Source organism: Archocentrus centrarchus, chromosome 23 (assembly GCF_007364275.1).
Source record: "Archocentrus centrarchus isolate MPI-CPG fArcCen1 chromosome 23, fArcCen1, whole genome shotgun sequence".
NCBI classification, from domain to species: Eukaryota; Metazoa; Chordata; class Actinopteri; order Cichliformes; family Cichlidae; genus Archocentrus; species Archocentrus centrarchus.
In genome coordinates this window covers 18,197,038-18,219,562 of record NC_044368.1, presented here as the reverse complement: position 1 = coordinate 18,219,562, position 22,525 = coordinate 18,197,038, and the positions used below count along the sequence as shown (strand labels likewise).

General features: G+C 40.1%; 1 protein-coding gene across 1 annotated transcript in view; it reads left to right on the top strand.

Moving 5' to 3' along the window:
• Positions 1–22,525, top strand: part of LOC115773463 (copine-8) — a 101,622-nt gene that overhangs the window by 46,713 nt on the left and 32,384 nt on the right. Inside the window, exons 7-13 of the mRNA XM_030720211.1 lie at positions 7,955–8,018; positions 9,689–9,792; positions 12,397–12,501; positions 16,815–16,856; positions 18,854–18,929; positions 21,795–21,848; positions 21,958–22,019. Coding sequence (XP_030576071.1) covers positions 7,955–8,018; positions 9,689–9,792; positions 12,397–12,501; positions 16,815–16,856; positions 18,854–18,929; positions 21,795–21,848; positions 21,958–22,019 — 507 coding nt within the window. The remainder of the gene's footprint in view (positions 1–7,954; positions 8,019–9,688; positions 9,793–12,396; positions 12,502–16,814; positions 16,857–18,853; positions 18,930–21,794; positions 21,849–21,957; positions 22,020–22,525) is intronic.

Genomic DNA, 22,525 nt, shown 5'->3' with positions numbered 1-22,525 from the left:
AACCTGCACACCTCCAGGACACTGAGGCAAGCAGGAAACATTATGGCTGACCTCTCCCACCCCAGACATCGTGTTTTTGAAACATTCCCTGCAGCCCATCATAGCCAGAACACCTCAGCACAGGAACACTGTCTTCCCAAATGCAGCTGGCCTCACTGTCAATGCCCAAGGCCTCTGCTGACACAGACTCCATCCCACCCATGGCCAGTGTTATAAGTACATTATGTTGCATGTCTGTGAGCACCTCACATGGAACTTTGCTTGTTACATTAATACAATTTCTGTAGTCTCAATTGTTGCACTTGAAAATTCAGGTTCTGAATATACTGAGCACATTCCCAGTCAATATCTCACACATTACTTTTAAAACTCAACACTCCATGATCATGGCAACTTGAACTCTACACCTAGGTATGGCTCCAGAGGTAGACCTCAGCTTCCTTTTTTCTGGTCAGGTTAGTTTTGATTATGCCCTAATTGCTTTTACCTGGATCTCCATTCCAAACCTATCTGTGAGTCTCTACTGGGACAATTTGGTGAGAGCTGAGGATTCCCAAACAACACAATGCCTAACTCCAAACTTGAGGAGAACCAGCTTGGCAGGTTTGAGCGCCTGAGAATTATGCCTCACAATGGCTCGCTTTAGAGATCTACCAGGTGCGTCCAAGACATCAGCTGGCAAGGAGGTGTCCTAAAGAGGAGCTAGAGAAAGACACCACAGGCAGGGAGGCCCAGGTGCCACTGTAGAGAGAGACCCCTGACATTATTAATGTTCTTAATTAAGTCTTACTTTACTTATTAATTTTCTCTTGCTTTCTATTTTCTGATTGCTGCTCGTTAACAATGCGTGCTCCTTGAATGTGTATACTTATCGTCGTGATATCAGTCCTTTGTAACTTTTACCAAGAAAGCCAATATGTGCATTTCTCTAAATGTCAAACTCTTTCATAATCTGACAAAGATATTATAGATCCTCTCACCCTAGTGTCAACTCATTTGGACTTAAAATCTTGATTCTTTAACTTAAACTTTAACTTTCTTTAAATTAAATAGGAGTTAAATATGATACAAGTCAATCCCTCAATAACTTCATCTGACCTTTAACTCCAGAAATTAATGAATCTGTTAGTCACTCTTATTGTTTGGTAAAATTAGCATTAGACCACCCCTGATTTCATAAATATCACGACTTTGATACTAATATCATTTTCACTTGGAACACTGATCCTGTTGCTTGCTGAATATTTTTGAATAATTAGCACGGCAGTTTCTCCACTCTGCACTTTTTCCCTTTGCTCTTTTTTTTTTGCTTCCACAACTCTCTATTTCTGCCTTGCTCGCACCCTTGCTCACCCTCTTTTTGACACCTTTGTTCCCACAAAGAAGATCTCGGTGCTCATTGTAATTGGGAAGAGGGTCAGAGAGAAGCCCCGATGAACTATGGAAGAGCCAAGTAGTCTACAATTTTAAATACAAGTGAACCGAGACACGCACACACACACACACACACAAAAGCTGATCGCTTTGAATACAAGCCTGATTGTAAGCATTTGTAAGGAAGGACAAAGAAAGTCTCTGGTGTCACATGGATTTGATGTCAGTGTTCCTTTTGTTAAAGAGAATTATAGTTATGAGCTTTCGTTGCAGTGAAAAGTGTTTATGTGACTGCGTATCTGTGTGTCGGGGCATGACCAAGAATAGGCAGATGATGATTTTTTTTTTTTTTTATATAATGGCAACTGATGTCTTATTCAGATAGTCCACCTTCTTTTGGAAATATAATGAAAATGAGGTGCGTGTGCATGCATGTGTGTTGCACTGCAGCCCAGGAGTGGCCCAGTCATAATTAGCTGTCTCTTGCCAGACACTGATTGCATATCCATGTGTCTTGATTAGAGGATTCACAGCGTTTCCTCACACATAGATGCACTCACACACATGCAGGAACACAGAAGAGATATTCCTGAAGCACTTTAAAGCTTTGGAGTTTTTTTTCGGTAAACTGAAAAGAGGAAAGCGGTTTGCAGCATGAGAGAGCTGTGTTTATTAAAACATACAAAAATATAATTTAAACACTGACTGCTCTCTCTTTTGCGTAAGTACTAATAGTATTGCTAGTAAGTTATACTTGACTTCAGTAAACCTTTGGTGATATCATGATCATTCTATGCTGTGATAATTTGTTGTTTGCATACATCAGACTGCAGGAGTTTGACCTTCCAGATCTATATCACATGTCTCACACGTGTGTGTCTGTACATGCATGCATTTGTATGTGAGATGCAAACTGTGAGATACATTATTCATCTGTTATAACTATGCAGTCCTTTCGATTGCCGCCCACATATTATTTTATTTCTGTCAGAATAATGATCGGGGCTTTCTGGCAAATAGTGGAGCGAGAGCAGGCGTTTAAGAAAATAATGAGCACAGGAATCCAATTCGATGTCCTGCCAGAGGGGACCCAGTGTGGAAGAGTTGTCATAGTGACATGGATCCTGGGCATTTATCACAGAGGGTGTCTGTGTGTGTGTCTTTACTTATCGCTCCTGCATATTGTCGCAATGAGGCAACATGATGGAGGCTAAGAGGGTAACAAGTAATAAGCCATATGGGCAGTGATGGAGAGTTTTACAACTTGTAAAAAGTTGTTTTCTTTTTCTGTCATTCTGTTGTTCTGTCTGAGGTGTGTTCGACTACCCAAGCTGTAAAACTAAGCAGAACAAAACTGGTAGGCAACAATGGGTTGGTGATACACTATATTGGCAAACGTATTCACTCGTCTGCCTTCACACACAGATGAACTTGAGTAACATCCCATTCTTAATCCATAGTGTTTAATGATGATGTCTGCCCACCCTTTGCAGCTATAACAGCTTCAAGTCTTCTGGGAAGGCTTTCCACAAGGTTTAGGAGTGTTTATGGGAATTTTTGACCATTCTTCCAGAGCGCATCTGTGAGGTCAGACACTGATGTTGGATGAGAAGGCCTGGCTCACAGTCTCCGCTCTAATTCATCCCAAAGGTGTTCTATCAGGTTGAGGTCAGAACTCTGCAGGCCAGTCGAGTTCTTCCACACCAAACTCACTCATCCATGTCTTTATGGAGCTGCTTTGTGCACTGGTGTGCAGTCATGTTGGAACAGGAAGGGGCCGTCCCCAAGCATAGAATAATTTATTTTGTTGTATAACTCTACTGTAAAAGCATCCTTAAAGTCAGGCTGCAGGTGGGGAAAAAAACTTTATCCACTTGTTTTCTGATTAGGCTGAAGATCATATTCTATATTAAGCTACAGAGTGGGAGAAGTATTCAGATCCCTGTAAATTTAACAGTGCCACAATTTGAAAATTAAAACTATCACTTAAGTACATTAAATCAGGTAATCATGCAAATTGCTCAGAGTACTATATCCCATTTATATACCATATATCTGCCCTATGGGCAGTTTTGTAACTATGCTGTGTATATTTGCATGTTGGATGCTGTTTTTCTCCTTTCCTTTTTACAAAGTGGTAGGGTGTAATTATAAAGTAGCCTAAAATATTGGGACTTTATTGGTTTAAAATAGCAATTAAACAAAGGTGCTGATGAAGGTTGATGATATTGCATGCTGTAGTTGACTGGAACCCACTCAGCTCAGTATTTTTAATTAGCTCAGCTCTTCTTTTATGTCCAATTTGACAACTACCCTCTGCTCTGCTCTTATTGTTTTACACTGCCACTGTTGAACCGTAGCACAAAGAGCGTAAGCAGGAAAAAATATGTAAATTAAGTAATTATTTTCGATATCTGGAACCTGGGAGCTGTTAAATGATTATAAGAAACTGTTGAAAATTAGATTAAAACATGCAGAATCAAGTGTAAATACTGAAACTTTATTTTGGTCTTTGGTAAATTCAGTTATGTAGTTGTTTGGCTGTGTTGTTCATTAGGTGTGAGCAAACTATAAGTCATTGAAAATCTTGTCAGGTTTGTGAGTGGGAACCCTGTGGGTCTTTCTGTGGCATCTAATTTGCTGAGATCACAGCCTGTAAAGTCCTCTTTGGGTGTCATTAGTGGCATTTGTGCATGCGTGCAGACTGGTTGTACTTGCGTAAATGCAGTCAGCCATCCAGAAATCAATCATTTATGAGGGGATGTTAATAATCCGAAGGCACTACCATGTACGTGCTCCACATCGTCATTCATGCAGAACCCAAACACAGTAATGCTGTAACATTACAAGGAGTGATTCATGCTTAACACACGAGGACACCTCTGCTGGAGGCTTTAGTGGGATTTTAAGTAGACTGCTGGTTTAGATCAGTATTGACTTACTGATTTTTTTCCTCTAATCCTTCCTGATCACACCATCTCTATGCTAATGAAATCTGGAAGGGTGTTTTTTACCCTTTGCCTTATTGGAATTCTTGTGTTTGGGCTGGAATCGAAGCCAATTTAGATAGTTTGATCATACAGGTGCAGCAATTTACTGTTTTTAAGCTAAAAATCTCTCAGTGAGAATCACAGCTTGTGTCCAAGCAGTCAAAGAGACTGCTCAGTCGCAGATTGTAGTGGGAAACATTATTATATTTGTTGCATTTGAATGAATCAGAACTTCATTTCTATCATTCTTTCTGCCTTATCTTTGTTGCCACAGTCTTGTGAATGTCTTTCACTTGCTTTACACACCTAAGCTATAAAGATTATTTGAACCCACCTCCATGTGCTGTCTGGAGAAAAATACTTCCTTCTGTATTATATATTATTTCAGCCTCTTGACATTGTCTGCCCCCCCGCATAGGATCTGAGGTTGCAGGCTCTATTACATTATGATAAATCATCCATTTCTAAAACATTTTACTCTCAGCCCATTGCACAGGAGTAAATGGAGACCTGAATTACATTTGCACAGAGGCCCAAGACCCCAGTTCTGAGCAGCCTTAATGACTGTGAGTCTTTTCCAGCTAGGTGCGTGTCTCATAGCTGAGCTCATCACATTCCCATTTGTCAGAAATGTAGGTTCTTTCACAATCTGTGTCAAATTATGTCATCTTGCGCTTCCTCACATGCATGCAGAGCTTGCTTTTACTACCAGCGCTTCACCGAGGCTTTCCAGGAGGATAGACATTTCTCTGCTGCAGTCTTTATGATGAAGAATTGAACCATTTAGCATACACTACTTTTTTGAATAATATTTTTCTGTGAGGATAGTGATGCAGTTTTTATTATCAAAAGGTGCTCTGATCAAGATGGTATTCTTATACTGACTATGGGTACAACTACTTTCTATAATTGTATTATGTCACTTGTGGTGATGGACCCAAAGAGAATTAGCACCAAAATACGAGTCCTCAAATCTGCTGAGAGTTTTAGCAGATTTCAGACCACAATTTTACTGTCATCTCACTCATTTCCAGGTGCAGCATAGCTTTAAAACTCTTGTAAAAATGGCACTGCATTTCTCGCCTCATCAAACAGCTAACACTCAAAGTTATCGACAAGCTGCCTGACATAATAAGCAGTCAAGAGCAAGTTACTGCAAATCCATGAGGAGTCGGTGGGTGTCCACAGAGCTAAAAGGAGAGTAAATGATTGACTTACATTTGCCATAAAAAGAAAGACAGCTCCACATAAGTGACAGTTGCGCCCTGTTTGCAGATACATGGGTTGTAGTATCTTGATTAGGTGGTAATATGTTGTTTATGTTGCATGTGCAGCTTTTTGTCAGCCCCTGTTTAGCTATATTTTTAAATAAATGTAGGTGTAATTCAACTTTTTTCAATGCCAAAATCTGGAGCATTCAAACTTTTTGGTAGTGCTTGTGTGTGTGTGCCGTGTTAAAGGGCATATTTGTTTGGGAGGAGGAGGTACCATAAATGATTACTTCACCTTGAACACCTTGATGTTTATGCAGAGAAAGTGTTTGCACATAAAACACCCACACCTTCCAATTGTTTGTACAGCTCATACGCCCTTCCCAAGAAGAGAACCTCATTCATGCATGCACTCGCATACAAACCACACACAAACATAAACCCTCTTTGGTAACAGTGTTCCTCTTGTATCATGGAAATGAATGAAGTAATAAAAGTTTCTGTGAGGTTTTCTCCCAGCTCTGCTCATAAATGTGATATTTCCAGTAAAGTCTTAACAGTGTGTGCTTTCAAATTTGAGGTGGGGTGTTGCTCCCTTGATTTGATGCCGAGCTGAAAGTCAGATCATCACTTCAACAGTAATGAAGACATTTTGTCACCACTTAAGCAGCTTTGTTAACAAATTAAATAATTGAGGTAGCTTTCCTATGAATCACTATCTTATTATGGTTGAGGAAGTTTATGTGTCTGAGTGATCCCCGGAGCTACACTATATTGCCAAAAGTATTCACTCACCCATCCAAATAATTGAATTTAGGTGTTCCAATCACATCCATGGCCACAGGTGTATAAAACCAAGCACTTAGACAGTCATTTGTTAGAGGTATTAAAGAAGAGTGAAGTGATTGGGAACGACAGCAACTCAGCCACAAAGTGATAGGCCACATAAAATGACAAAGTGGGGTCACAGAGGTCACCAACTTTCTGCAGAGTCAATCTCTTCAGACCGCCACACTTTATGTGGCCTTCAGATGAACTCAAGAACAGTGCGTGGAGAGCTTCATGGAGTGGGTTTTCATGGCCGAGCAGCTGCATCCAAGTCTTACATCACCAAACACAAAACGAAGTGTTGGATGCAGTGGCGTAAAGCACGCCGCCACTGGACTCCAGAGCAGTTGAGACGTGTTCTCTGGAGTGATGAATCACGGTTCTCCAGCTGGCAATCTGATGGATGAGTCTGGGTTTGGAGGTGGCCAGGGGAACAGTACTTGTCTGTTTGCATTGTGCCAAATGTAAAGTTTGGTGAAGGGTGGATTATGGTGTGGGGTTGTTTTTCAGTAGTTGGGCTCAGCCCCTTAGTTCCAGTGAAAGGAACTCTTAATGATTCAGCATACCATAGTGGTCAAAAATTCCCATAAACACACTCTTAAACCTTGTGGGAAGCATTCTCAGAAGAGTTAAAGCTGCTATATAAAGGGTGGGACGACATCATATTACACCCTATAGATTAAAAATGGGATGTCACCTAAGTTCATATGTATGGAGGCGTTATCAGTGGAAGTGCCCCTTGTACAGTTTCCCAGACTCCTGTGATGAATATCATGAGGAATCACTTTGCTTCACCTAGGATAGGGATACGAGAGCATGGCTCTGGACCCAATCCTGTGGGGAGGGACTCTTTGACAAGCACCTAGACAGGCTTGATGTGTTAAGGTTGGCCATGTTCAACCTCTGTGAGCCCCATGGGATTACCCTTCAGTGGCCGAGGAGAATGTCTCATGGACATCTCCTAGCTGAGGTTCTTTGGGCATATCTTACACTGACTACAGAGTCGACCTAGGACACGCTTGAAAGAAGCCAGGTGGTGGTCAGGGAGATGAAGGTCTGAGCAACTGTGCTTAGACTACTGAGCCAGCTAGGCGGTAGAAGATGGATGGATGGAGGGATGGATGGATGGATGGACGGATGGACAATGAGCAAAAAAAAACCAAAGCAAAGAAATAGTTAACTGCCACATTTTCACATATAGAAATATGACTGTTTCAGATGACTTTTCAGGCACACATGGAGCTTCCTTTCCTGCTGTGAGAAGGTCACAGTCCAGCCTGGACCCTTATGCGGGATGTCTAGAAACCAGTGCCATTGTTATCAAACAAGCTAAATGTGCTCATTGACTGCCCTTCTAGTGCACAGACTGCCCTGATAATTAAACCACAGTTCCAGTCAGCAAATGTGAGCCGCCCTCCTGTTTTTTTTCCACTTGTGCTTTGATCCAGAAACCTAGGAGGAAGAACACGTGGAGAAAATATTGTGTTGATGCCAAACACACTGTCAATGTGATGGTAATCTTGTGATGTTTTTGCTGTGTTGCATCAACAGAGGTATTCCGGGAAAGAAATGTGGGACCGTTATTGTGAAAGCTGAGGAGCTGAACAACTGCAGGGTGAGAAACTGACTTCTGTCTCTGTTTGCTAAACACTACTTGTGCATTCTTTCTCTACATGTTACACTTTGAAGAAGCGGTCAAGGAGTTATAGAAGGTTAAAGTTACAACTAGGGATACACCAGTCCAATTTTTTCCTTTTTCAATATTATACCAATACTTGATTTTGGTATCTACCGATATTGAGCACTTGATATCAGCCATCGGGGAAAGCATCGTTGTCAACTCACTTCCCCATAAATAGATTGTGGTTCTTTCATACAGCTTTTTGGGTCACGATCGGATGGATGTCAAGTCCAAATATTGTAACAATGTTAGTTACAGCAGCTGCTTGAATTTTGAATAAAAAATGGCGTACATCTTTTTACAGTTGACAAGAATCTGCACTGGCATGAGCTCCCTTTGAATCCCATTTAACATATGTTTGAATCTGAGTATTACGTGGTCCCCAAACCCACAAGATAGAGACCTGATCTTAGCAGATTAAATAAAACACAACTGAAATCAATAAGTAATACAGTGATCTTTCACCTATTGTGGGGTTATGTTCCAAAGCAGCAGCATTATATTTATTATATTTTTATTATTTATATATATTTCAAGGCTTTATAAACCCTTTTATTGTGTGGAATATTATTGTTCTGTTATATTTAAACCTACAGTTAGCTGTTAAAATGAGTTAAAATATGTTCTATTAACTAAACTTATTTTTCTCCTCTGTTTTCATGCACTATACTTTTTTATTTTTCATTTCATTTCCGGTTTTGTCACCAGCATGCACGTACTTCCTTTAGGGGCTCAGTAACATAGCAGAAACTACAGTTGTGGTCAAAAGTTTACAGACACCCATCATGGAAATGTCAGGGTAATTTTGGGCTTTTAATAATTTCTTTAAACTGTTCTTTTTCTGGGGTGAAATGATTGTACTGCAAAGAAGAACTGGGTGCACAAGTTTGAATTTATTTTAGATTTTCTCTAATCCACACAGGGTCAAAAGGATACACACAGACTCAAATATAGACACGCACCCCCACTAATATTTGGTTTAATGTCCATTATCAAGTTGCACTTTGACTGGAAGCTTTTGGGAGCCATCAGCAAGTTTCTGGCATCATTCCCGGTGGATATTTGACCACTGTTTGTGGCGCAATTGTCAAAGTTCATTCAAAAGAATTCATTAAAAGCCCAAATTTACCATGACAGACATACCCATGATGAATGTGTGTGAACTTTTGACCTCAAAACAAATGTTCTCCATAAGTCAGTAGTACAAGCCAGTTTTTGGATCAGTCTTTTTTTTTTTTTTTTCATTTTTGGTCACAGCAGCTTCTATCAGCAGTGGAGGGAGACAGGAAATGGGGGAAAGATACGGGGGGCACGCGGGCAAATTAGCGACAGGCTGGGACTCGAGCCCACGCCACCCGCACCGCAGCATATGTATGTGGTCGCCGGCTTCACCACTAAGCCACCCAGGTGCCCCCAGTCTATCATATTTTGCACCAGCATAGTTATATTGAGAGGAACCCATTTAAGAAGGGATACACACAGTCTTTTCCACAAACAGCAGCCTCTATACATCGGAAATAGACAGAATTGCTCAAAAGATGTGACCTTCTTTCCACACTGATTTAATATATTCCTTTCTGTCACTTTCTCTCTCGGCTCATTAGGAATCAGTGATGATGCAGTTCTGTGGAAACAAGTTGGACAAAAAGGATTTCTTTGGCAAATCCGACCCCTTCCTGGTCTTCTACAGGAGCAACGAGGATGGCACGTGAGTTTCCGTCTCTTCATTGCTTCACACTCCTTTGGTCTTTCTCCCCTTTTAGGTCTGGTTTAATCCTTCCCTGCATCCAAGGAAAATTGCTTTCATTGATCTGCCTTAGATCAAAAGTCATCCTGCCTGTTTAAGCATTTGTGTGAGTGACGTGTGGAGATGCCAACATGTGCACGAATGTATGTGAGTGTATATGGAAGCAAGAGGCATTGAACAGATTCAAGGATGTGGATTCGGTGTGTTTGTGTGTGTGTGTGTGTGTGTGCGCGCGTGCGTGCATGTATATGCGTGCACACATGTTCAATCCGGAGCACCCTGTGGATACTCTTCTCCATCCTGCAGTGTGTTACCAGTCAGATAAAACTGTGTGCTCTGTGGGTGGAAGATACCAAGTCCAGGTCTTTCTAGCTGAGGGACTAATGAAATTAGCTTTTTTTTCTATGTGTGTGTAGCAGGAAAGTACTGTAGCCTGCACACCATTCCACTTGAAGTGGCAGGAAGTTAGCTAGATGCCTCTTTAATTGCATATTTTTGTTTTATTCCCACTAATGTTTGTTTGTTTAGTCTTATTTTTGCATAGGGACAAGTATATTACATGAAACAGGCAACACACCACAACATTTATAGCCTAAGCTAATTCGCAGTACCTGTCCCTATTTGGGTCTTTACACAATTTTTATAATAATACATGCATTAACATAAAAACAATACAATAATACCACAAAACATAAAATGACAATTAATAAAAATACTATAAGAAAATAAAAATTATTCATGATTGCCTAGTTTTTAAAAACTGTTTTACTCTAATTTTAAAGTAGTTCCAATGTGGCTCCAGCTTAAGATCAGAAGGCAAAGAGATCCATATATTTATACCCCAAACACAGAATGCCGTTTGTCCCAGTGGGATTCCTGAAGAGGCAACTCACAATTTCCATCCGATGCTCCACATGTTACTGAACCCAGAGCTCCAAGAGGAACCACAAGGTCACAGTTTTTATCCAATATTTTTAATGCTCGATTATGTAGCATCACAAGGGGCCTAAATGGAGGGGACGTTGGTTATGACCACAAAGAGAATGCAATGATATAAATGAGAGAAAAAATTATAGTATGCATTTGAATGAAATGGTAAACAATTTCTAATGAGTTTAAACGTATATACATTTATTTTTACAGTCTTCATCACCTTTTTAATAGGTTCCCTCTGAAACCTGTTCTATAATTTTCCGTAATTAATCTTTAAATTTAGCTAATGAGCCTCTTTCTTATAAGGAATGAATCCGGAAGGAAAAACAAACTGACAGCATTTCCTTAGTGTTAAGCATAAGACAAGAATTCAAAAAAGCCACGCTGCCACCGGCTGTAAATGATGTGACAACTGGGAGGATTTTCCACATTGCTGAAGAATTCCATCTAAATTTTGATACTGATGAAATTAATTCTTTAGTAACACTATTTCTCAATCATCTATATACAGCCATTTATTATTTCTTAAATGTGTCTTTTTCCACTTTTAAGTTCAGCCACATGTAATGTACAGTTATGTGCAAAACATCCTAGTGAAGATAGGGATGGCCCATCTGATATTTGGATTTAATTTCATTTTAATTAACGTCCCATCCTGACTCTGAGAACTAAATTTGGACAATCAGAGAAAATGGGGCTGATCTATCCAGCTCAATTCTGTGCTGTTCTGCATTTAATATGCCACACTTTACCACAGAGGAAGCTAACCGTAGAGGGTCAGCAGTGTGGAGGTATTCAGTGCCTACAACGTCAGCAGCTTTTCTTTGTGTTTTTGCAAACTAACTGGAATCTGAAAACCTCCTCCTTCTCTGTTTTTCTGTCTCTCACTTGCTCTCAACATAACATGTCATCAACTTGATTAATGTTATCCTCACTTCACCTGTCTTGTCAGCTCCACTTGAGATGCAGTGTGTGAGTGTGCATGCCTGCGCTTGCGCGTGTGTGTGTGAGAGAGCAGGTGTGCCGAGAGCAGAAAAAGGAAAAACTAGCACGACCGTAAATGACAGCACTATCTGGTAGCCTAATGACTGTCACACTGAGCTGAAATGGGACTAGTGTAAATAAATGAGGAAAACAATGTAAACAAATCTTTTTATTTTTCAGTTTTTTGTTTAACTTTGTCCTCTCATCAACCTTTCCCTCTGAGGAGTCTGAAGAAGGGCCCGAAACGTCACTTCTTTTAAATATTGATTAGAATTTCTCAAGGAGCTTTTTGGTGTGTGGCCCTCCTCCTTTTTCATTGAGTTTTGTTTGGATCCAGCACCCTGGTTAATTTTTTGGATGTGCGTGTTTCTCTTTTATTAACTTTGTCCTTTTGGCATGTGTCATTTTACTAATAAATACCAATTCAGTAATTTTTTATATTATTTTTTCAGATAAGGTAAATTTATTTGGTTCCTTTTTTTTTTAATAAAAGTCTCTTCCTTATAGTAAGAAATACAGACTGTTAGTGTAACACTGGTAACACTGGAACTACTTGGACCTCTAACATAAAGCTGTTTTGACTTTCACTTCAGTTTTTGCCATTTACAGCCGTATTTTCCTCACTGTCTCTGCTCCTCGTCTCTGCAGGTTTACTATCTGCCATAAGACAGAGGTGGTGAAGAATACACTGAACCCCGTGTGGCAGGCTTTTAAAATCCCTGTTCGTGCTCTTTGCAATGGTGATTATGACAGGTATGTCTCTTTTTTTGTCTCTTTTTTTAGACAGCAGCTATTATGGCAGGTTAAGTACAATACAATAACCAAGGCGACCATGTGAATCATCCAGGGGAGTTATTTTCAGTATGAAACACTGAAAATGCCATTCTTTGTAATATGTGCACCTCTGATGATTGTAGTGTCTAATGGCCTCTTCAGGCTGCATAGCACAAAACATTACATGGGTGTCAGACATTTATATCAGACATACAGTAACATGCAGAAAAGTATTATCTTTAGGGGTTGATTAGGGTGCATTACTATATCATTTTTAGTAGGTTTCAGTTTAAATCACAAAAGCTGCACGTCACAGCACTTTCAGTATGTTTCATCATCTGTCTGCCTCACCTGTGAGGTCTCTTATTGTAGCATTACAGTTACAATTGCAGCACTGGAACAAGTCATGAAATTGATGTAAATAAACGTGACAGTGATGTATTGCTGCATGTAAAAATATATTTACTATATTTTGTAAGGAAATTAGCATTCAGTAAACTACATACAGTGTGAATGAATAATGCATGTTTTTAGCTGCCAAGCTGAAATATTACATTTGGCAGTTTCAGCGGGAGGGAAAGGTTGATGAGTGTAGATGTATGATGTGGTTTTCCTTTGGAAATGTGTTTGGCTTGCATGTTTTATAGTAAGATTATTTCATCAAAGTCAGTGCATGTTTATACATTTTGATTTCTGCCTTTTCCACACAGCAGCATATTGGTTTGACTTCTAAATGAAGCCAGTAACTGATGTGTCATCCAAATGTTGCATTCAGAGATATGTTTCATAGTCTTTTTGGAAGAAAGAACATTTTATTTTCTGGTGGTCTGGTTTATATTTAGTTTACTATGGTCAGTGCACAAGGAACATAGTGCTACAGATGTTCTTGTTATAACAGGATTAAGTGAAGCAAAGATCCAGAATGCAGCATTTATTTCATACCACAGGAGCAAATATGAGGAGCTCACACACACACACACACACACACACACACACACACACACTATACATTATAAAATGTCTGTGATCTTATTGTTTTTTCCATTAATTTGGAAACTGATGTTTTTTTTTTTCCTTTGGATGTTTTAGCACATTAACTGGTGTTGAAACGGTTCAAAGATGAGCTTATTTGCACATTTGGCAAGAAATATGTATTTGACTGGAGGCAAGAATTTATGTGTCCACTCCTTAAGATATCTACAAATTCAGGAGAGATGTTTCTTATCATTTCAGGCAATCAGTGGCATTACTCATATGGAGCCAATTGGACTTGAAATTTCCTGTTGATTTTGCCTCAGGTTAATATGATATAATCTGGTTGAAGGCTTTTAAGTCAAAGCAACTCTGCAGTGAAGTGACAGCTCTACCCATCTAATGTAATAACTTGTTCAGCTGTGAAAGGTGAACACAAAGTCAACCAGTGTCCTCCTGCTTAGGAGCTTAGGCTGGTCATGATACTGTTCCTGAAACTTCTAGAGATACAGATGCTGCTCATGGTCCTTAGATAGTTTCTCTGTAACAGTCCACCTGTGACCCTAAATTGCGAAACCTGTTAAGAAAATAGATAGAAAGGAGGATTGCAGCCCCTCAGTTTATAATCTGTCTTAGGTCCGAGTCACACAGGCCTAGAGATCTGTTGGCAACCATCCGGCAACCACCGATTGCTAGAGAAAAATGTGTATTTCCCAATAGGTTGGTGAATGGTTGCTGGAGGTTGCTGGCAGTCACTAAAGGTCCAGGCATGCAGGCATAGAGAAAGGTCAGTTACCGCCTGGTAATCTGGTAAGCACGCATTCTGCAAGTGGTTGGCAAGTGGTTGCTAGAGGTAGCTGTCCATAGCTAGCATGAAATTTATCACAAAGTGATGTACAGTGCTGCACCAAAAACTTTTGTGTGATTACTTTGATCTCTAGTAGGTTGCTGTTATCAGCAGTAGTTTATACGGAAGACATCAGATATCTCTGCAAACATTTGCAAACTACTCACCAATTGAAACTGTGAAAAGTACAATGCAAACCTTAAATGGAAACCACTCACCTTCAAAATAAAAGTTTTAGATATACTGAAACTGCAGCAGTAAGACAGGTCTTTTACCTGCATACGTCTTTCAAAAAAAGATAACCCTTTCACTGTATTTATGAGCCATATTAAAATCATATTAAAAAACATTTTATTAAATACAAAAATAAATAATCAGAAATACAGTAATGTCAAGTGCAATAAGGTATACATACAACATAAACTAAGGCATAAAATAGCCTTTACACTGACTTCTTGAAAGTTTTTCTTACATCAGTAGAGTTCTGAGAGAAGTGTATCTCCTGTGTGAGGTAGATTTTTGTGTTTAGTCTGATTTAAACATCATGTCAGACTAAGTTAGCAGTTCATTTGCATATTTTATCTTATCTTCTGTATGTTTACTGTAGAGTTTTGCTGGGTAAAACAAACAACGGTGATGGAGCAGCTACAAAGTTCTCTTTTTTCTCATTGTCGCTTGTTGATCAGGTGGTTGATGCACGTATGCTGAAGTCATTATTTGCAACTATGGACATAGTTAATATTACCATCCACCATTTCAGCAGTAAATATATGACAGAATATAAGGAGGAACATAATAGATACATTTTCACATCACTATGTGTTATTATTTTGCATCACTGGAAGTCCTCCTTCTTATGTAGGACATCAGGTTTACCTTACATCTCAGTAGAAGTCCAGGTCCGAGTGATAAAACAGCTAAAAGTATGTGACAGCTGTGTGAGTCCATCTCCTGTGTCAATAGCAGCTGAGTGCGAAAAGGGCACACACCAGGGTTTAACTTAGCCAAACTAACAGACAGCAGCATTGATCTGAAGTTTGGTCCAGTAAGCTTATTGGATGAGTGGAGACACAGCATGCCTTATCAATAGAAGACTCAGGAAGCTCAGTGGACTCCACACACAGAAACACAGACACACACAGGCATTGAGTCTGTGTCTCTACAGTCTGGGAAAAGAGATAACAGGGCGCTCAAACTGGCAAACAATAGGGAACTGTGTCTGTCTGTTCAGGTGCTGCGGTCGGTCTGTATTCAGGTGCTCACTCTCACTCAGATACTCAAACACACGCGCACACACACACACACACACACACACACACACACACACACACACACACACACACACACACACACACACACACACACACACACACACACACACGTGCATTGAAGCTATAGGACTAACAAGTGAAATTGCTGTCAGTTTCCCATCACATCATCAAAGCGCACAGTGATGGGATGTTTCCTGCTGAGCTGTGGCACAACATTGACTTAATAAGACGCGTGCCTATAAACACATGAAAGTACATTTATGCGAGACAGCTGAGCACATACTTTACATTGTGCCAACCTGGAAACACACTCATCCTCAGAGTGCCCATCATTATCAGCCAGCCCATTCCCAGTCTTTACCTTTATAGATTCCTTTCCTTTAATGTCCATCTGTCTCTCTAAGCACCTCTAAGGCCAATTAATGATGGTTTGTATTTCCATGTATTTCTCATATCGAGATATTAAAAGGAAGTAAAAAAGTGCAGTTTTGGCTTTGATTTCAAATTAAGCACCACAGGTGTAGGACAAATTCATACAGCATGGATGATCTGCTACTTCCTGGTTACAATCTTGTATTACACAAGATTACCCAAGTTGGATTCATTTCTACTTTATACTCAAGATGACAGAATTAATCAACTGGGAGCGCAAGAGTACTCAGTCCGTCCAGCAGAGTGTCTTTTGCTGCATCTGTTTTAATTTATTGTTTGTTCTATCCCCCCCGCCGCCCCTTTCCTTCTCTCTGTGTCACTCTCTTGCTTTTGTCAGAGAGAAATGGCCCTCCTGTTGCAGATATTAGTTGATAGAATGATAGCACAGCATTATCTGCCTCCTGCAGACTGTTCTGTTTTTATTTATTTTTTCCCAGTTTCCTCATAAGCTACAGGATGCAGAAAATAGATGTATTTGGAGATGAGGTATATAGTGACAGGCAAACAGTGTGTTAGAATAAAGATAAGCTGCAGAATGGATCTTCTTCCACTAAAAGCTCAATGACAACATCGACAAAAGAAATTAGCATTCTTCTGACCTCTGTATACTTGATCATTTTGCAGCATTGTCTTTTACTTTTTTCAATATTTTGCATGGTGTGAGTAAACATTTGAATGCCTCCAGGAGTATAAAATACAGCTGAATACCAGCAGAAGAAACAAATGAGTTGTTTTGTTAACCTGATTCTGATCTCTGCCTCTCCTAACAGAACAATCAAGATCGAGGTGTACGACTGGGACAGAGATGGCAGGTAAAAACTTTACATTACTTTAGTCAACTGCCATATAAGATTTTACCTCACTTAAGTAATAAATACTCTACAGCTGAACTGTTGAATACTGGCATCTCTATACCAACTGATGTAGATGCATTTGAAAAAGATCAGTGGTGGTGTGCATAACACAAAAACTGGTTCTGATTCAGTACGAGTAAAATCAGATTATACTTACGGCCAGCATTACAGACATTGATTTTTACTGAATACAGTATATTCATTTTTCCAAATGGTACTAAACTTCAAGCTTGTTGGATTTACTTATTTTCAGAGTCCAGCCAGAACTCATAGATCTGAAACAGATATTCAGAAATTCCTCCACAAGTAATGATAGTTGCTGCAGGATTTGACATTGGTGCTTGGCAACCTTGCTTTCATATAGGAATATAATCAGAATACAACCGGACCCCCATTACAAATGAGTTGTGCTCATCAGCTCAGACTGACTCAGACTCCTTGCAGCAATCTGTGTTTATAAATTAGATGACAGTTACTTGCAAACCTTTGCCAGTCTGTTTGAGAGTGATTGCAGACAGCCTGAGTTGGATTGTAATTGTTTGGAGACAGGTTGCCAGCCAGGTGACCTGTGCAGTCGCTCAGTTAACCAAACTCTAGGCAACCAGTTGAATGCAACTTTTTGGAATTGGTCTCTAACAGCAAAAAAAATTCAATCACAAGGATAGCAATGATTTTTTTCCCTAGTTGCAAGCAGGTTGCTGTCCTGCTTTTAGTCTAGTGCAGGGGTCGGCAACCTTTAATACGGAAAGGGCCATTTGAACCCAGTTTCCACGGAAAAGAAAACACTGAGAGCCGCAAATACTAGCGGTAGCGGCTACCGCGAGTGAGTCAGGTGAAACTTTTGACTGGTACTGTAACTATGTCTGTGTTGACACATGTGTCTGTCAAAGTGGCCATGTCCCTAAAGTGGCAAAATTCACTCCTCCATATACTTGTTATGGGGGGGCGGGGGGGGTGTATTCTCTAGGTTGCAAACTTGTTTATTTCTCCTGTTAAGTTGGGCATGATTTAAGTAGACTACCGGGCTTTAGCTTAATAGGCTTCTTTGGTGTGAAAATGGAGTAAAAATCAATATCCAATAAGATGTTTTAAGCAAGAAGTTGTTCAATAAGAAGTTTGCAAAGTAAGAAAAGATGTTATAAAAATAATAACTGTTCAACTCTAAGTTTGTCAGGACAATTTTCCAGAATTGCTGAGTCTGACTGTAAGACTTGTGGGGCTTATTGTACAGATATTAATCTGATATATGCTGATAACCTCAGAGCTAATAATCACTGATAAACAGCCAGCAGCACTTTTCCTTATTACTTCGTGTCTTGATTGCATTAACATTCAACATGTCAGCTTCCTGCACCCAGTTAATCTCTAAGTCACACATAATTAAGACAAGTCTATGTTTTCAGTAGGTAAGAAAGCCGAGTACACGATCGTCACGGATTGACTGCTTAATGATGAGTCTGGTTCTGGCTGCTGGCAGTCAGATAGAAAGAAAAACGAGTGACATTTGACAAGCTGTAGTTTAACAGGGAGTTGTTTCTCTGTTCTTTGTGCTTTGGAATCTATTCAGTGTCACTCGTAATCTAAGATAAGATAAGATAAAACTTTAATGATCCCACGATGGGGAAATTTGTGCATTACAGCAGCCCAATACAGAGAAAAAAAAAAATCTGAGGGAACATGTCGGTGTATCTTTTTTTTTCAGTGGGAAAGAAATGCCAACAACAAGCTGTTTAGGTGACCTGGAAATTTTGTTTTCCGTGTCAGTGAAAATGTTTTGATCTTGCTTTAATCCCCCCCCTGACAAAATACCTCATAATTGTTGCTCTAAGGTGTGTATGTTGTCTTTTCTGGGACTTGAATCATTTCATGTTCATTTAAAAACTCAAAAAGAAAGAAACTGTTTTGAGTTTTTTTTTTTCCTCTTTTTCCTCTTTCCTCTGCCCTTCTTTCTGTAGTCATGACTTTATTGGAGAATTCAGCACCAGCTACAGAGAACTATCCAGAGGACAGAGCCAGTTCAACGTCTATGAGGTGAGTTGTTGGGAGTGTGCTGGTATAAGTTTGCATGCACAGGAATGTTAGGGTATTTAAATTTAACAGCTGAAACACCTATCCGGGCCAGTGTACAGATTAGTAGGTCACATGCAGTTATTGCACTGCTAGTACAGAAAGTGAGTGTTTTTGTCTGGTACTTTTTCTGCTGAACCCTTATGGGATGTTATGACACCAAAATGTAGTCAGTTCCAATCCCAGGAGATTTAAAGGATTCTCAATACGTAATCTAATACTGCAAAAAAATTCTTAAACATAAACTCCTTTATCAGAAACATTTGAACATTACAAAAATGGCATTTCTGTAAATAAAAGCAACAACCGAATAGAACAGAAAATGTTAACATTATATTTTGTTGACATGACACAGTCTGAAATGTTAGGATGGCTGCTGAGTGTCACGCTAATCTTACTACAAGGTACAACATTAGTTACATTATGTTAGCTTAAGTTGCTCTCTGACGCAAGCGTTGGAGTGTGAATGTGTGTGAATGTTAGATAATAAAAGCATTTAGCTTAGTTAATCATGGAAATGCTTGTATGAATGGGTGTGAATGGGGTAAATGTAAACATGTTGCATCATTTTTGCAGGAGAATGAACACAAACAGCATCAGAAATCAGAACTGCAATGCTCATTTTATAGTAGACACTTTATGAAGGATTGGGGAAATGTTACTGACATAGTCAACCACAAAGCTAGGGTAAAATTCAAGATTGAGTGAGCGCAATAGTGACAGGGGCAGCACGGTGGCATGATGTTTAGCACTACTGCCTCACAGCTAGAATGACATCTAGAAGGTCTGGGTTCTGTTCCACCTTGGCCTGGATCTCTTTCTGTGTGGAGTTTGCATGTTCTCCCCGTGACTGCGTGGGTTTCCTCCCACAGTCCAAAGACATGCAGTTACTGAGATTAGGTTAAGTGGTCACTCTAAAATTGCCGGTAGGTATGAATAATTGTCTGTCTCTCTGTGTTAGTCCTGCGACAACCTGGCGACCTGTACAGGGTGTACCCTGCCTCTCGCCCTATGTCAGATATGGGATAGGCTCTAGCCCCCCCACAACCCCGAGCAGGATAAGTGGAAGAGAATGGATGGATCGAAATAGCGACAGCTGGACGAGTTATTGAATCCCATGAATTTTTAGTATCTGCTGCCAAAGAAAACCAAAACTGAAGAAATCCTTTCCATTCTGCCTGGCTGTCTGTCTCGCACACACACACACACACACACACACATACATACAATCTCTGATGGTTATGATGGATCGTTGGCTTAACTTCTCCCAGGAAGAGTCAACATTTCTTGATTAACAGAGCACCACGCAGAGAAGAAAGCACACAGGGGAGTGTCATTTTAAACAGCTGCTGTTTGCCTAATAGTCCTCAGATTTGCACACACACACACGCACACACACACACACACACACAGAGTAAGTAATTTTGGGATTTCTGGCCTTTTGCTCAACATGCTTTTTTTTTTCAACTTGCAGCTAGTGCAACAAAGACTTTGTTTGTGTGTCTGTGTGTGTGTTTGTGCCACAGTCACATTTTAATTCACCTCGAGAGCCAAATGCGTCCTTGTGGGTGCCGGTCCAAAGTGAACCAAGGAGAAAGGCATAAATCCACACGATTGTATGTTGTTTCCCTGAGGCCTTCTGTCTCTCTGTTTAACCTTGGCACAGTTAAATTAGATCATAAAGCTCAGATTTAAAAGCCCACACATCCACTGTTTGGGATTCAAAAGGAGTTCCAGTGCTCCTTCTGTCTGGTCTCCTCATGACACGAGACTTTTCTGTGTTTTATTGAACTCAGGCTGCAATATGAGGGAAAAAAATAATTTATGGCTACAGCTGAGAAAAAGTGTTTCTTTTTTAATGTAGTTTGAAATAAAAAGCTGTTTCTTAAAAAAATAAGTAAGGCTGACTTAGGCACATCAAACAATCTATTTTAAGAAGGATGCCTGTGAAATTACTTTGTGCTTTGTGGTTATATTGCTGGTTAGGAGCACTGCTCAAAGACATGTTGGTTTGGTGGTTTAGGGATCTTGAGCATCAGATAAAGCAACTCACTTATTTGTAACTCATGTGCAGTAGACCCAAACTTTGCTCGTGGGTGTCATGTTTGAGAAAGCGGTCGCTCGTAGGGATGAACCAGAAGATAATTATCACCCACTTCCCCTCAGCTCTATGGAGATGTTTTAACAGCATTTTTGGGTGTGGTACCAACTTGTTTTTGGAGAAGAAGCTCTAAAAACCCATTGCATGCTACTTTCATGTGACTAGATGGTGCACAGAGAAAGTTAAAAAAGTAACAGCTGAACATAATGGAGTACTTACCAGACTTTCAAAATAAAACAGGAAGTGACTAACCAAGGTACATGCAGACTCAACATGGGGAACTGGCACACAGACTCAGGACAGAGACGCAGACTAGTCACAACACTAGGAATAAAACACTAAAAGAAACACCGGGTGGTCAGAGGACAGACAAGCTGACACAACAGACACAAGACCATAGATACAGGGGGAGACAGGGACAAAGGGAACAAGAATCAAAACATACTGGGGACAAAAACTCAAGAAATATGAAACTAAACACAAAACGCTGGGCAAACGGCCCAGGACATGACAGGTATCGATCTTAAAAATCCTATATCGTTCTGGCTCTAAACAACGTGACAGTTTTTGTGTTTTCAACTTGTTTCCTATTTAAAAAAAAAATCAGCTGCACCTGTCTACACATAGTAGTGACCATACTGGTACCCTGATAAACTACACCCAAATTAAGGGATGGATTTATGATGTGGTTTTGAAGTTACAAGAGAAAATGTGCTTCTTTTTTTTAGGTGGTAAATCCAAAGAAGAAAGGAAAGAAGAAAAAATACCTCAACTCTGGAACGGTAAGGAATGATGTATGAACTAGATGTGAAATATACTACATTTGTAGAATGAATAACTTTGGTACATCGGTGATGATGCTTGAGCTGACTCAGATGTTATTGCTTACAGGTAACCCTCCTGTCATTCTTGGTGGACACTGAAGTCACCTTCCTGGACTACATCAAAGGAGGGTAGGTCAATGATTGTACAGTCATTGGGCCCACGCTGAGAGATGGGGGTTGTAGTCTTTTAATGAGAATTGACATGCTGGGTGTGCTCGTCCCTGCTTGGATAACGGCCCCATCACTACTCAGTGTCTGCAATGTGCCAAAGATAATGATCCTTCAGTGTGAGTGAATCAGATGGAAAAAAAGTGCATTTGCATGTGAGAGGAAGAAAGTGAAAGGTGGGGAGAGAGAGACTGACAGATGGGCTGACCTGGAGTCAAGTACATAGGGTTCGGACTGTGTGTGTGTGTGTGTGTGTGTGTGTGTGTGTGTGTGTGTGTGTGTGTGTATTCTTGTATTGTGTATCAGCACTTGCCTGAGCCCCGTGCCATCATGTGTGCTTGTTTGTGTGTCTCTGTACATGTGGCTGTGCATGTATGTTGCTCAGGAGGGTCGACCATGTGCACTCAGGCGTGATTTAAATGCTCACCCACACACTCTGCTTTCATTAGACTCACAGACAAGGGGAC